The sequence below is a fragment of the Argopecten irradians genome, chromosome 8, assembly GCF_041381155.1.
Source record: "Argopecten irradians isolate NY chromosome 8, Ai_NY, whole genome shotgun sequence".
In the NCBI taxonomy this organism is placed as follows: Eukaryota; Metazoa; Mollusca; class Bivalvia; order Pectinida; family Pectinidae; genus Argopecten; species Argopecten irradians.
The window spans coordinates 22,842,186-22,859,977 of record NC_091141.1 but is presented as its reverse complement, the minus strand read 5'-3'; the positions used below and the strand labels follow the sequence as shown (position 1 = coordinate 22,859,977).

Here is a 17,792-nt window from a genome sequence, read left to right as displayed (position 1 = left end):
CTTATGTTAGTCTACACACAAAGTTTCATTATAAAGCTAGGTTTATATGTACTAAAGTTATCGCATTCACAAGGTCCAATAATAATTATAAGTGCAAAGGGCAATTAAATCAGTAAATTACTGTTGAATCATGCTGATTTTCGAACTTGTCTGAAATCATTCCAATGTAAGTCTACACACAAAGTTTCATTAAGCTCGACTCGGTTTATATTTACTTAAGTTATCGCGTTCACAAAGTCCTATAATAATTATAAATGCAAAGGGCAATAACTCTGTAAATTACTGTTGAATCAAGCTGATTTTCAAACTCGTTCAAGATATTTTCAATATTAGTCTACATATCATAAATTTTATCAAAAAGTGTGTTTATTTGCCTCTGTGTGTTGTTTGGTTCTCTATCAATGCGCGTACATGGGATTGTGTGATTTTGGCCAATTTTAATAACTGAAATTCAAGATGGCTGCCAAATGACCTCCATGGGACATCAGTTGTCAATGGCAACTAGTATATAATGAAATTGGACATCATACCAGTCCTAAAAAACCATGTTTCAAGAAACTATCAGAGCTTCGAAGGGTACATGGGAACCTATTTCTCCTCCCTCACTAAATGTTGTAAATACAAAATGTATATATTTTCTACATATTTATATCTGTAACAACAAAACAATGGGTATAAACAAGTGACCCAAGGGCTAAACATTCATCTGACTTCCTACATCAGAAATTTATTCAGGAAAACTCTCATTGTACAATTTTGATACAATGGCTATAGGTCTTCATGTTATTTTGATGATTTTTTGGTCTTCAATTAGAAAATTATTACATATTTGTGATCACTGACACATATTTGTAATGGAATCTTTATATTTTAGATGCACTTTAACTGGGCCAAACAAACTTTGGAGTGTCTGGTGGAGTGTTCACACTTTAACTGGGCCAAACAAACTTTGGAGTGTCTGGTGGAGTGATCACACTTTAACTGGGCCAAACAAACTTTGGAGTGTCTGGTGGAGTGTTCACACTTTAACTGGGCCAAACAAACTTTGGAGTGTCTGGTGGAGTGTTCACACTTTAACTGGGCCAAACAAACTTTGGAGTGTCTGGTGGAGTGATCACGCTTTAACTGGGCCAAACAAACTTTGGAGTGTCTGGTGGAGTGATCACACTTTAACTGGGCCAAACAAACTTTGGAGTGTCTGGTGGAGTGTTCACACTTTCATTGGGCCAAACAAACTTTGGAGTGTCTGGTGGAGTGTTCACACTTTAACTGGGCCAAACAAACTTTGGAGTGTCTGGTGGAGTGTTCACACTTTAACTGGGCCAAACAAACTTTGGAGTGTCTGGTGGAGTGTTCACACTTTAACTGGGCCAAACAAACTTTGGAGTGTCTGGTGGAGTGATCACACTTTAACTGGGCCAAACAAACTTTGGAGTGTCTGGTGGAGTGTTCACACTTTCACTGGGCCAAACAAACTTTGGAGTGTCTGGTGGAGTGATCACGCTTTAACTGGGCCAAACAAACTTTGGAGTGTCTGGTGGAGTGATCACACTTTAACTGGGCCAAACAAACTTTGGAGTGTCTGGTGATCACACTTTAACTGGGCCAAACAAACTTTAGAGTGTCTGGTGGAGTGATCACACATTAACTGGGCCAAACAAACTTTGGAGTGTCTGACGGAGTGATCACACTTTAACTGGGCCAAACAAACTTTGGAGTGTCTGGTGGAGTGATCACAACTCTTCTGGTAGAAGTAGGGTCAAGAGTTTCACACATGCTTCTCCCATGAACATCTCCAACTGGAAGTCTTTCTTTATAAATATTTTCTGTTTCACTGTCAGCACCTTTCAAAAAGGCCGCTTTGGACATATTTTTAACACAGTACTCGGACAAACCAGATCCAAGATTTTGATAATTCAAGACCAGCCATAAAACAATTAATCCTGTATAATTAACTTCATTGCCATCGGTTAGTGATATAGCCCTGCTTTGCAACAGCACATCATATTTAGAATCATACAGATAGACAATCATCTGTTTTGCCGACATTCCAATACATGGAATCAAAAAATGCTTGGAATCAGGATGCCTTGCCTTTTGTAAAAAAGAAAACACTATCGCCTGAGACAACATTTGATGCTTAATTGGAAAATCTTCAATATGTTCATTTTTGATACGGTGCTTCATCTCAGCTTGAGCTCTTCCTCCAGGGCTGTCTGGGTCATTGGTGAGGTCAATTAAGACTGGTATCTCCAAACCTTCTCCTCCAACCAAGGCATCAATATTTCCATGCCACACACTGTAATGACCTGAATTTAAGAAGACATTTCAGTATTTGAGAAGAGGATGTTATAGATCAAAGTAAGCTGATACCATATCTACAAATTAATAATTGATAGTGACTTTGTCTTCTTTCGTCAGACATCAGGGTCCAGTTATTCAAAGGGTGATTAGGCCAAAAACAATATAAGCCGGGATCTAGGGGGGGGGGTCCACGTGCACCACCCCCCACAACTTAATGAACCAATGTTTTTCTGAAGCCTTATGACCCACTGATAACGAAATCGAGAGGTAACATTGTATAAACTGGGATGAACTTCCGGTTATGACGTCATCAAGATGGCCGCCATCTCGAATTTCACTAAAGATTGAAAAATAGTCATAACATTGACATTTTTCAACCGAAGAAGACAAATGAGGCATCAAAATGACCACAATAGAACATCAAATACATATCAGGACCATATAATCCAATATATGTAGTTATTTCTACGCAGTAAATGAAAAAATCGGATTTTGAGCACAAAAATGGTAATTTTTAAGCAAATTTTTCATATTCGGCTTGATGCGGCAAAAATGTTTGCCAACAGCAAACTATTAATTCTAATCAGTTATTTGACCTCTTATCAATCAGTAAAAACAACACCAACAAAAAACCCAATGTTAACATTGTATAAGCTCCGGTTATGGCGTCATCAAGATGGCCGCTATCTTGAATTTCACGGAAAAGTTAAAAATAGTCATAGACATTTTTCAACCGAAGTAGACATATGAGGTATCAAAATTACCACAATCGAACAACAAATACAAATAAGGATCAAATTATTCTATATAAATAGTGATGTGTACGCAGGAAATGAAAAAAATAGGATTTTAAGCTCAAAAATGGTAATATTTTAGCAAATTTTTCATATTTGGCTTGACGCAGCTATAATTGTTTCCCAACAAGAAACTATTATTCGTAATCAGTTATTTGACCTCTTATCAATTAGTAAAAACAACAACAACAAAAATATATAGAAATGCAAAAGAGATTTATTGTTACACCATCATTTGGTTAACAAAACATCACCGGGTGCGTATACAGGGTATATGATTGCTGTTTTTTCCAAACCGCTGACAATACAGTTTCCGGATGTCTTAGAATTTCCTGAAGATAACATTGGCAATTGACGATTCATATCTTAACACATTTGAATTTTAAGTTGGCTTAATATCTAAGTGGGACTTGACAATTTCCTAACATAATCCATTTTCATGTGCGAAAGTTTGTAGACTAGTAGCGTCTCAAAATGATTTTTACAGCACAACGTCAACTAATAGGGTATCAAATTAAAACTGACCACGACACTTTCCGAAATTTGTTTCTTTTAGAAATAGCGCATCCACTGTTAACTTTATTTTTCTGTGTATAACGTAAGGAAATGTCAGATGGTTACTGCAGTATCACATATTTCTTTCAATAGTTCTTAAAGATAAGCATTATCGTTGTGCGTGCTTTCTCACCAGAGTGTCGATGAGCTGATGAGCTGATGTGACATTACATTACAGGTTTACCATCGTGGTTCTAACTTGTCAACCGTCCATGGCCAAAGGTAACATCAAGAATATCGGGTTCGCGGATGTGGGAGCTCATCCTGTTTTCAACCTAGTGATTCACATATCGTATATGATGTTCCAGACTTCTCCGGTAGGATGGAAAAGACACCAGAGCCACATCCTGCGAAGGGTTGAGTTGCTTCTCCTTAATTCGTATGAAGCACCATTCCTCATTCTTGTGAACCCTCAGTGACCATAGATGGCACAGGTGAATTCTTTGAGGTCATAAATGAGGTCTACAGTGAAGTTCCTCTCTTTGCCAAGTCTGGAGAGCACTGCAGAAAACTTTTTCTGGAGAGTCTTCAATGGTGTATCCACGCATACACCAGATGCAACACAACCAGTACCAATGAAAAACATTTAACATTTATGACCTCATTAAAGACCTCGAGGATATTACCTGTGCCATCTATAGTCACACAAGTGTCCACAAGGTTGATGAATGGTGCTTTTGAATCATTCAACCTTTCTAAGAATCTGGATCTGGTGTAATTTCCTGAGAAGTCTGCAAACAGCATATACGATATGTTAGAATCTGAAGGAGATCCCACATCCCTGAACCTGTTGTTCCCGATATATATTCTCTGGCCATGGATGGGTCATGAAAGATGACAGGCTAGAACACCACTGGTAATGTAGTGTCACATCAGCTCATCGACATCGAAGATGACGCTCTGGCTTTCGACGAATTGGATACGATATCTCGATTACTCTGATTTGGACTGCATGTACCAGCTACCAGACATGCCGAGTCACGTCAGAGGATAGTGCAGTGAGGCGGGAAAGCACGCACAATGATAAATGGTTATAATTGAGAACCAGTGAAAGAAATATGTGACATTGTGGTAACCATCTGACATTTTGCTTATACTATGCATAGGAAAAATACGAAACTGTGACCTGTCCTACCTAGATATTCTGTCAACTTTACATTCATGTTTCCTACTTATAAATCTCCAATAGTCAAACTTATTTAAGGAACTTTAATACACCAGGAAACTGTAGTGTCAGCGGTTTGGAGTTAGAAAAATAGCATATACCCAGTATACGCACCCGGTGATGTTTTGTAAACTTAATGATGGTATAACAATAATTCATTTTTGTATCTGATTCTCTATTTATTTTATTGTTTTACTGATTGATTAGAAGTCAAATAACTGTTTACAAATAATAGTTTGCTGTTGGTAAACATTTTTGCTGCGTCAAGCCAAATATGAAAAATTTGCTAAAAAATTATAATTTTTTAACCTTAAAATCCGATTTTTTCATTTCCTACCTAGAAATCACTACATATATTGAATTATGTGGTCCCGATATGAATTCGTTGTTATATTATGATCATTTTGATACCTCATTTGTCTACTTCGGTTGAAAAATGTTAATGTTATGACTATTTTTCAATTGCTAGTGAAATTCGAGATGGTGGCCATCTTGATGACGTCATAACCGGAGCTTATACAATGTTAACATTGTTTTTTGTTGGTGTTGTTTTTACTGATTGATAAGAGGTCAAATAACTGATTAGAATTAATAGTTTGCTGTTGGCAAACATTTTTGCTGCGTCAAGCCAAATATGAAAAATTTGCTTAAAAATTACCATTTTTGAGCTCAAAACCCGATTTTTTCATTTACTGCGTAGAAATAACTACATATATTGGATTATATGGTCCTGATATGTATTTGATGTTCTATTGTGGTCATTTTGATGCCTCATTTGTCTTCTTCGGTTGAAAAATGCCAATGTTATCTTTAGTGAAATTCGAGATGGCGGCCATCTTGATGGCGTCATAACCGGAAGTTCATCCCAGTTTATACAATGTTACCTCTCGATTTCGTTATCAGTGGGTCATAAGGCTTCAGAAAAACATTGGTTCGTTAAGTTGTTGGGGGGGGGGGGGGGGGGGTGCACGTGGACCCCCCCTGGATCCCGGCCTAATATGTCTGTTCAGGGTAACCTGACCGATCTATTTTTTTTTTTTTTTTTTATCCCTCGTTTTCTACAAATAATTCTTTTTTAAAAGTCTGGATTTTGATCTGAGACTCTGGTTCCAGCCATTAATCTAGAGTGAAAGACACTATTTTTTTGCCTTAGCTAAATCTTAGTTTAACAACAATTTTAAAATCTTGATAACATCATCGTTTTTTGGCAAAACAAAGTTGATAAAATTTTATGAAGTTTTGATACCCCTCAGTCTCTTCCTATCAGCCTATTTCAAGGAATACATGCACACAGGTTTAGAAGAAAAGGAGACATTTTCACTAAACAAGTAATTAAGCTAATCACCTTTTGAATAACTTGGCCTACATGGCAACAACTTAAATAGCTTCTGAATTATTTTCAAAAGCAGACTATGGACACTGCAACATGGTTATCAAACTGTAAACTTGAAATTTCAGTCGAGTGGATATGTTCTGGCTTGGTAAAGTAGCAAATCAAATGATTAGTTAATGCAGAGGGATGCTTTGTACAATAAGTTTACATTCTCAGTGTTTCGTCACTATATGAATCAACCAACTGACGAAAACAAACATTTGCCTATGAAAATACTATGAATACACTATGAATACAACGATTCTCGTGCATCGATCAGCTGGTTTCAAACATTACGCCAGTTTCGATTTTATATCAATATAAATAGTCCCCCACAATATTTTAAGGTATAATCTTTAATATGTTGTTTCTTGATGTAGAATCAACTAAGGTTTATTGTAATAAGTCAATCAAATCTTATTTTAAATATATTGCTTTTTTTATTGTTTGTCAAAAAAAGGTCAACCGGAAGGAGGAAGCTTGAAAACGCGACGTTGTGGAACGACTTTGTCATCCAGCTGTTCCATTAATCTTGTTTCTCGTGGTATATGGGTGTCATAATTTTATATATAATATAATGACCTTCCAATAATTTTTATTTTCATAAATTATTCTAATGTAAATATATGATATGAATGTATTTTTCTAATTTCCATAGCGGCTATGAATAGCAGAAGCTATCTACATATCTTCCGAGGAGCGCTAACGCATTCCATGGATATGTAGATAGCTTCTGCTCAGCCGTTATGAAAATTAGAAAAATGCATTCAATCCCTATGAATAGAAACTTTGTAGCATTCACCCCAGCATGCTATTCTGGCCCAATATCATAACCCCCAATGGCATACAAACTGATACTGATACATACCAATACTAGTATCCCCATACTTATCATCAATTTTTGAATGGCATCCACATCTACATTCATCATCTGTTTTCAAGCGCGGATAATGATGATCTAAGATGTAGTTGGCTTTTGGTGCCAATTTGGTCAATACATGTTCAGCTAATGCAACACACAGTCGAGTTTCATTGTTGAAAATATCCTGTCTTTTGTGTAAAGTCTTTATAAAGTTGATTGATCCTGAAAAAAGATATTGAGGAAAACTTATAGAATAGCATTAAAACAGCAAGAGGCCCAGATGGTCATGGCAGCCTCACTCACCTGGTCAGATCTGATCAGATATCAAAACAAGAGGCCCAGAGGGCCTGTATCGCTCACCTGGTTTTTTGTTAGTAATTATCACAAGACTCTGACAATTAGAATAATAAGCAAAATTGACTCCCAAAGTTTAATTTTGAATCACAACCATACAATGATGCTATTGATACCATACAAATATGCTATCCAATACATAGGTTCAGAGATAAAATAATTTATATGAAAGTAGTATAGTGTAGCCTAACTGACCTTTTTGACCTCGCATCTATTGCCGTCTAAGGCCCCGGGGGTCAGCCCTATCATTTGTACAATTTCAAATCCCAACCCTATAAAGATGCTACCATTGCATTATAAGTGCTCTTCCATTCTTAGTTGCAGAGAAGAAGTCGTTTATATGGAAATAGCTAAATTAACCCCTTTTGACCCCACCCTTCAGCCCCCCGGGGGTCAGCCCCATCATTTGCAAAATTTTGAATCCAAACCCTATAAGGATGTAACCATTGCATTATGAGCGTAATCCCATGTTAAATTGCAGAGAAAAAGTCATTTATATGGAAATTGACCACTTTTGACCCCGCCCCTCAGGCCCCCGGGGGTCAGCCCTATCATTTGCACAATTTGGAATCCCCACCCTTTAAGGATGCTACCATTGCATTATGGGTGCGATACCACGCTTAGTTGCAGAGAAGAAGTCATTTATATGGAAAAAGCCAAATTGACCCCTTTTGACCCCGCCCCTCAAGCTTCTGGGAGGGGGTCAGCCCTATCATTTGCACAATTTTGAATCCCCACCCTATAAGGATGCTACCATTGCATTATGGGTGCTATCCCATGCTTAGTTTCAGAGAAGAAGTCGTTTATATGGAAATAGCCAAATTGACCCCTTTTGACCCTGCCCCTCAGGCCCCCGGGGGTCAGCCCCATCATTTGTACAATTTTGAATCCCCACCCTATAACGATACTACCATTGCATTATGAGTGCTATCTCTTGCTTAGTTTCAGAGAAGAAGTCATTTTTATGGAAATAGCCAAATTGACCCCTTTTGACCCCGCCCCTCAGGCCCCCGGGGGGTCAGCCCCATCATTTGTACAAGTTTGAATCCCCACCCTATAAGGATGCTACCATTGCATTATGGGTGCTATCCCATGCTTGGTTTCAGAGAAGAAGTCGTTTATATGGAAATAGCCAAATTGACCCCTTTTGGCCCCGCCCCTCAGGCCCCCGGGGGATCAGCCCCATCATTTGTACAATTTTCAGTTAGTAGCCCATAAGGATACTACCAGTCAAATTTTGTTGAAATCCGACCAGCGGTTATGGAGAAGAAGTCGATTGTTGACGGACGCCGGACGCTGCGGTATCCCATAAGCTCACCTCGGTCCTTCGGACCAGGTGAGCTAATAATGTACATGATATTTTGCTAATAGCTTTATCAAACAATATACAATTATAGACATGTATGATACATTATTTTATTGACCAGGAAAACAAGAGGCCCACTGGGCCTGTATTGCTCACCTGGATATTTCCGTAAAAAGAGGCCCAGAAGGCCTGTATCGCTTATCTGTATTGAAAGGATCATGGCAAAATTCTAAATTTCAAAGAAATAGGATATAAATAATATCAGGATTTGCTCTATATGTATATATGCAGATTATGTACTTCTAAAAGACCCATCGTTTACACAAAATTGGTTCCCCTTCACCTGAGGATGCTTAATTCAGACAAAATTAGAAATCCCTTCATTTCTTCAGATGAAGAAGGATTTTAAAGAATTTGCTACATTTCCTCTATAAGGTCCCATCCCTCAGGTATCTGGGGATGGGGGTGGCAGACCAATCATTTATACAAAATTGGTTTCACTACACCCAAGGATGCTTCAGACCAAATTGGAACCAAATCCTTTCATTCCTTCAGAAGAAGAAAGATTTTAAAGAATTTGCTACATTTCCTCTCTTGGGCCCCATTCCGTAGGTCCCTGGAAGGCTAAACCTACCGTTTACACTAAATTGGTTCCCCTTTTCCCAAGGATGCTTCAGAGTCAAATTAGAGGAAATCCCTTCATTTCCTCTTAAGAAAAAGGATTTTAAAGAATTTGCTACATTTCCCCTACTGAACCCTGCCCCTCAGGCTACTTCAGACTAAATTAGAACCAAATCCCTTCATTCCTTCAGAATTTGCTACATTTCCCCTACTGAACCCTGCCCCTCAGGCTACTTCAGACTAAATTAGAACCAAATCCCTTCATTCCTTCAGAAAAAGGATTTTAAAGAATTTGCTACATTTCCCCAACTGAACCCTGCCCCTCAGGCTACTTCAGACCAAATTAGAACCAAGCCCTTTCATTCCTTCAGAAGGAGGATTTTAAAGAATTTGCTATATTTCCCCCTATTTGGCCCCGCCCCTTAGGCCTCTTGGGGAAAGGGACCCGTTGTTTATAAACAAAATTGATTCACCTTCACCCAAGGATGCTTCAGACCAAATAATAACCAAGTATCTTCATTCCTTCAAAAGAAGGATTTTAACGAATTTTGCAATGTTTCCCTATTGCATCCTGCCCTTGAGGCCCCAGGCCTAGAAGGGGCCATTGACCCACCATTTAGACAAAATTTACAGTCAAAATGATCATTCAGCTGATCTTTTATTAGTTTAACCTCCCATTAACAGCCATGGTCATGTAAAGACGTGACAGGTTTGTTGGTGGAGGAAAGCCGGAGTACCCGGAGAAAAACCACCAACCAGCGGTCAGTACCGGGCAACTGCCCCATGTGGGATTCGAAATCGCATCCAAGAGGTGGAGAGCTTGTGGTAATATGTTGGGACATCTTAACCACTCGGCCACGGTGACCCAATCCATTAAGCAATCCATGACTAGTACTGTAGGGATTTTTGTGCAAAGTTGATGGACGACAACAGATGATGGACGCTGAACCATGACATAAGCTCACCCTCCCTTATTACAATGAACTTACTTATATTTAATTACTCTTATTTTATGTTGTTGACAATTACAATGTTAGACAAATCAGGAACTGTACAAAACAGTTAGGATTTTGAACCATTCTAATGATGGTGTAGGCCTATAAGCTAATTATATAAAGCTACCTAACCTGCAAAGTCATATCGGTTATAATATACAGTCTGTATTTGGTTATATCCGATTGTGTAGCCTATTTCACTATCATTACTCTCGCCCTGTTGCAGAGTAAAATCAGTTTTGGAAACGTAGTGGGCCTTTAAAGATCATTTCAAACCTTTGTCATTCAAGAAGGACAACAATCTAACTAAAGATTGCTTCGACAAGTCATCGTCCGGCAGCCAATCTGTCATGTTTAGAGCTTTTTCGATAAGGCTCATTCCAGGAACGAAAAAAGAAGCGAATGTGTAGCTTTCCTTCAACTGAAGCTTGGTGTGACAAAAGGCCATCGAGAAGGGAACACCGTAGCCAAGGCATGCATTGGAGCTTTCAATTATCAATACAGTTAGCGCATCTGCATCTCCTTCGCACAAAGCCCTCAAAGTTGCCGTTATGTCAGGTAAAGAGGTGCTATGTTTAATCGATATGATGAGTGATTTCAATTCACTGTCTATGTCTATTTTTCTTCTTTTATCTCTCGGTTTATACAACGCCGCCATTTCCGCCGTTGATGCAGTATGCAATCCACCTGTTTCAAAGGAAGTTTACTAAAAGTTATCCAGTGGATAATTACATTTATCGACTATTTAAACCTGATCTGTAGGTATGTGCGGAAAAAGCGTGAAAATTTGCCGTACATATTAACACTGGTAGACCTAAAGTGTTCAAATAAGTTCTCCCAATAAGCTGTTTTCATGGATTTTTTAAACTTTCAAACTTTACAAAATTTAATGATATATGAAAAATGTACATAAAGCATATATGGTTGGGAGTTGAATTAATCTCCTCCTGTAGGTGCGGCGGCGGCGGCGGGGGTTGGGGGATGGGTTTACAAAATATTGAGGACCTTTGCCCCCCATAACGTTTCATCTTCCTACGCCACTGCCATTGTAATGGGAATTATTTAATCTCCATTTTGGTGTATGGTATTAAAATCTGTGTCAAAAAGTGAAAACGAAATCGCAAGTTAAAATGTACTCCTGTGTAGTTTACCTAGCCAAGCCACCGAAGTGAAACCATCAGTGGGCGGAGCTACATTTTGTAAGCGAATTGGTGTTGTCACTAATTAATAAATACACCGTAGTGCTAGGACGTGTAGATGAATCATTGGATTGTGTAAGGAATGTATAGTTACATAATGCAAACTGTGATGGTCATGTATTGTACGTAGTACTAAAAGAATATGGTGCCAAAAGAGTCGTTGAATTGATTATTACGGTTGTAGACCAAGTAGTAGATGACAATAAATCATTGATGTTGACGTAATGGATAAAATGAAAAGATGTGTATGTAATGGCTATGAAAGGATTTGTGTGGCCATTTTTTATTTATTTATTTTTTATTTATTTTTGTGTGTGATAATACGTCAGGATGAATGAAAAATCAAGTCCCAACCAACGAATCGCCTAGCTTGTAGCGCTATCGGTTGGTTTTGTTCGTGATTTACGGGTAGTGTCGACTACGGTTCAGAGATAATGAGCTAGGCGGTCACGTGGTCTTGTGATGTCACAGTAGTCCGCGACTACACAAGGTAAGCCTAGTACTATACATGTATACAGCACATATACGTTTTCGAGTAAATAGTTATTTTAGCTATATGAGGTAGATATTTTCAGTTTCAAAACATTCCATTTACATCATTTCAAACATTCAAACAAGCATATATCTAACTTTATATTAGATAATCAGTCGAATTTAAAAGCGATTTCAAAATGATGTTCGGATCAGTCTGGACTGAGATTTAGATAGCATATTATGTAAATCGCTGTGTAATAAAAAACATTATAATGTAACACTATCGTTTAACGAATTAAGTCACAAAAAGCAGGAAAATATCAAGAATGCGTGTTTTTATTTGAAAATTCTGCCATAACGATGCAAACACGGCACAGTTTTTGACAAAAAATAAAATGTGGACGGTTGTCAGTTATGTTATATTGGAGTAACAGTATCGAACTTAAACCGAAAATAATATGTATATATATATTTGTTGCCTTTGAAACTTTATCCATAACGTTTACTAAAAAGCATAAATACATCAATGATATTTCTGATATGTGTTTTTAAATTACAGTACGTATAAGTGTAGATTTAAATTAATTATTTCAAAATTATAATACGAAATCCTTTAAATAGTATATTCATTTTTTTAATCAATCACATAAAGTGTTGAAATGAAAAATGAAATTACTTGTATACATGCATTCAACTTCGCTAGGCCAAGGGAATTAAGGCCGATTCTCTTCCTACGCAAGCCAATGGTATTAAGTTCGATTCTCTTCCTACGCAAGCCAATGTAATAAGGTCTGATTCTCTCCTACTACCCTTGGCATATCTCACTTCAGAACAGGTGTTTTTACTTTCAAATTCTGATTGGATGCGGCTAGGTTCAGGCGACCAATGAAAACGCAGCTTTGATATGTCAACAAAACTGAACTGAAGCGATAGTATAGTGACCTACATTTGTATAATGAGGCATCAAACATGTCATGCCTGTCAACATCAACTACTAGCGAAGTTATATTACTATCTAATTAATTAATCAATTAGATGTTTTATACCAGCGAAATGAACGTCTTGGAGACGTTGCTCTCCGAACAGATTGGAAAGTACGTGCGTGGTTTATGTTTCACAAATTAAACAATTAAAAGATATACTGCGATCTCGTTACAAAATTGGACATTGCAGAACTTCTGCATGAAACACAAAAACTGGTGTCCGAACTTACTAATCAACAAATGACTAACACACGTGTTCATCTTTGGTATTTTGAATCTGTCGCAAACAACACGCGTGTTTCATAGGGGCGCTGCCATTCTTTCAACAAACAACAATGACACGAGCTTTTTAATTGGTTGCTTATGACGTAAATGGAAGGGTCGCATCTGCGGTGATCCAGCAGGTGGCGCAGTGCGGGACTAGCCGTTTTGAAGTGAGATATATATATGCCAAGGGTAGTAGAAAGAGAATCGGTCTAATACCCTTGGCTAGCGAAATTGACAGGCGTTATAAATAGATATAATATCTTTTTTTTTTTATATACTTAGTGATATCTAAATAGGTATATTTAGTGTGGTAATGTTGTAACCCTTCGTGTATGAAGATTCCAAACGGTGAAAATACATGCTTAGTAAGAATACATGCTTAGAATTCTTACTAATACCTTAGAAATTACGGAAATTGCTATATGCTACGATTCCGTAATTACAGTACTTGACTGGAATATTGTTTAAGGTTAAACCTTTAGTTGAAATAGTTCTTAGAACCATTTTTTGTTTCTGAATAAGTCAACTCCCATTATTGTTTTACCTGTATACGACACATATATCAGAAACATATATATATATAATATATATTCCTAGGTATGATCAGGGATATTTTATTTCCATTTACTTTTATTCATCTTCAATTTAAAAATGGAGGTGACAATAAATATTCCTAGAGCATAGGGCTCATTCTCCGAACACCAACTCTGGTTAATACAAAGGGAGGTGTTTATGCAGGGAACCCTTTGAAGTTTAGTTATAGTCTGTTTCAAACTCTAACAACAACTCAGGTAACTTTTCAACCAGGTAATTTTTATACTCATACCTATGATAAGATATATCATAAGATATACTACAGTTTTGTTAATTTAAGTTCAAGCACTCGCTGATATATTTAATATTATTTATTACATAATGATTTTTACTTTTTTTTAATCATCATATAAAAACACACTGTACAATGTTTATTAAAGTGTCACACGTATTTTACAATAGTAATTGATGGAAGCAGAATGTGTACTAGTATTTTTTAATAACATATTTTAATTGATATATATTTTACAGTAATTAAAATATTCTAGCATTCGTGTAATTCAATGTTTTCCAAAATAATCATATATAATAATAAGATATTATCAAAGTGTCGCATATCTTTTAAAACAGTAGGTAATTTACCATTACGGCATGCTCATATGCAAAATAGTCCCTGCCAATTAAAGCAAAGTGCAGCAGCTGTGATGCTGATCATGAGTCGGCATATGTGATCAAGTCAACTGTTCCATTCTGGTATCCAAAATAATGTCTGTATATTCTAAATAGGTCCGATATAGGAGATATATAAAGTTCTTGGTGAATTTCTATCTAGTTTATGTTTCAATGTTCGTAATAAGTTCTGTCTTGATGAAGCGTTTTCACATATATTGAAGATATGATTCTTTTTTTCGTTAAATGTTAGACCTAAGTGTCTATGAAATTCATCTTGTGATATTTGGTGGTTATTTAAAGTGAATGGTGGGTGTACAGGTAAACAACATTCTGGTCCAGGTATTACATAACCATCAAACCAAAGGCATGGCTAATTATATATCCATATCGGTGCATCTACTTGTACATCAATTAAAATTTGAAAGCGACCGCAAGGTCTGAACAAATACATGTACACGTTATATGTCGGCTGTGCAAGAGGGCACAATGTGTTTCAACTATGTACAATGTACATATAAAAATGTCTCAAATGATTGTAAATCGATTTCAAATTCATTAATGTAAGTGTAGATTTTGTAGATAACCATAAGCACTTAGGAGTAACCTTGGAAGCTAATTGTAAATGGAATATCCACATTGATAATATATGTAAACAGGTATCAAAACAGGTAAGTGTTCTTCGAAAACTTAAATATACTCTTAATAAACAAACTTTAATAAAAATGTACAAGTCATATATTCGGCCACTGAATACTGTTGTGAGGTTTGGGATGGGTGCTCTCTTAGTGATGCAGAACAAATAGAAAAACGTCAGCTTGAATAATTACTGGTCTACCGTCTTATACTAGCAGAAATTCACTGTATTTGGAAAGTGGTCTAGAACCACTTACTTCCCGTCGTTCCCGTAGAAAACTACAACTATTTTACAAAATAAATAACAAAATTACACCCAACTACCTCTATTCATTGTTACCCCCACTAGTTTCAGAAAATTCTTTCTATAATCTTCAAAATGCTAACAACTTTACTTTACCTAATTTCCGTCTCCAGCTCTCAAACCAGCTAGATATTAATATTAGAAATATAGTGTTTTATATAACGTTTTTAAAAAGTCTCTAAACAATCTTACGAAAGTACCTATTTATTATTCTATTGGAAATAGAAAAGCAAATATATTGCATGCCAGATTAAGAAATAGATGCAGTACCCTAAAATGATTTATTCTGCTCTAATTTAATAGATTACCAGCAATGCCAATGTGGGCATCCCATTGAGGATGCCCATCACTTCTTCTTTACATGTTATAATTACGCTGACCAGAGAATTCAATAATTTCGAACATTAAACAACTTCATTCCTTTAGACCTGCAGCTACTACTACACGGAAGTCCAGATTTGTCTATTGAAGATAACATTACAATATGTCAGAGCACTCAACAGTATATAACTGACTGTAATAGGTTTTAACCCACTTCCCTCCTCCTCTTACGTTTCCTATTTATAATATGAACTATTGAAAAATGTTTCTCAATATCTTTCCGACGCTGGCGACCGAAGAGCTACATAATTAAGAAAGCAACAGATTGACAGGAGAAAGAGACCAAAGCACTGGATGTGATGGACTTTAAGTAAAGCAGCGATTACTACAACTTCGGTCGTCAGCATTGGGAGTGATTACAAATACATACGTATCAATAAATTAAGTAATTATATACATATGTTAAAATAAAGTATCTCTCTCCCTCCCTCTCTCTCCCCCCTCTCTCTCACTCTTTAACTACGATGATATCAAATAATATATTGAGCATAAAGGTATTTCCTATCCGTTCACAATTAATCAATATGATATCAAACATTTTGAGCGAATTCGAATCATGTCTTCAACCCCAGATAATTCGCCATTATCAAATAAATAGGGTACAATTACCAAATGTCCTCTCCTCTTTTCGAACTATACGGTTAACGCATGTCTGAGAAAAATAAACATCCCCTCCCCTGTCCCGATAAAGAATTGGGGTTATCTCTTCCAATCCAATCATAACTGATGTACTACCATATCAATACTGGCAAAGCCCTAATACATCTAAATGTATCACACACCAGTAAAGATTATATGGTTTTGATTAAATATATCAACGATAATGAGTTCTTGATATTACTGGTAATGTTTGACATTATTGAAAGTACACGTCTTGCTTCAGTGTTTTTTTTATTTTTTTTTTATTGTATTATTACAGTTATCAGTTATCCTTATTCTTAGCTTATTCCTTATCAACACCATCCTTTTCATGCATTCTACTCAATCTTATTCTCTTTTTTTTTTTATCTTACACACACAAACACACACACTATCACCCCCTTCCCTTACACACACACTCACACACTTACAGGATATACAAACTTATACATACTCAATTTGGTCAATTCTTTTTTTATCCTATACACACATGCCAAAACATTCACACACACTTACAAATTATACAAATATACATACATGTACAATAGGGGAAGAGAGAGAGAGAGAGAGAGAGAGAGAGAGAGAGAGAGAGAGAGAGAGAGAGAGAGAGAGTAGTATGGGATATATTCGCTGGAGGTATGCAGTTCCGCAGAATTATTGGTTAATATTTTTAAATTATCAGATGTATTATTTCATTGTATTTCAAGTCGTGCTGCCAGAGATTGGGTGTGATTTCTATAAGCTTAATCCATTTTTTCCAATCTTGATTGAATTCTTCTTCACATTTATTTCCTTTGCCAATACTAATGTATTTCTGAATATCATAGTTTTCCTTTATAATAGATTTTAATGATGTTATTGATAGGTTTTGTTGTAGACATCTAGATCTATAAATGTATTGTTTCAAAATGAGTAAAATTAGGTTGTCAGTTTTGTAATATATGTTTCTATTGTTGGGTATACCAAAAATGATAGTCTTTTTATTGAAAGAAAAAGGAATAAATAATAAATCTAGCAAAAATTCAAAATTTTCAAAAAATAATTGCACTTCTCTGCATTCCCAAAATATGTGTGTTATTGTTTCTATTTCTGTCTTACAGGAAAAGCAATGTGGATTTTCAGATAAGCCAATTTTAAATACGTATGAGTTTGTTGTGAGGATATGTTGATTTATTCTGTATTGTAGCCATTGAAGTTTTGAGCTTGAAGTAGCTCGGAAAGGGGTCAAGTATATTTGCTTCCAAGTTTCCTCATTAATTTCAAATAAATTGTTCCATTTTCCTTTACCAGAAGACCTTGTGTTATTTTGACAAAGTATGTGGTAGAATTCTTTTGATCCCTTTTTATGTTTAATAAAAATTTCTAAATTATTTGGTAT

At 36.4% G+C, this 17,792-nt stretch overlaps 1 protein-coding gene across 1 annotated transcript; it reads right to left on the bottom strand.

Annotated features, from left to right (window-relative positions):
• Positions 1-695: 695 nt before the first annotated feature.
• On the bottom strand, positions 696-10,998 carry LOC138329708 (uncharacterized). The gene is made up of 3 exons (XM_069276974.1): positions 10,605-10,998; positions 7,059-7,274; positions 696-2,309 (listed from the first exon to the last, which is right to left on the bottom strand). The coding sequence occupies exons 1-3, from the start codon at positions 10,984-10,986 to the stop codon at positions 1,693-1,695; spliced, it is 1,215 nt and encodes a 404-aa protein (XP_069133075.1). The 5' UTR covers positions 10,987-10,998; the 3' UTR covers positions 696-1,692.
• Between the last annotated feature and the right edge of the window lie 6,794 nt (positions 10,999-17,792).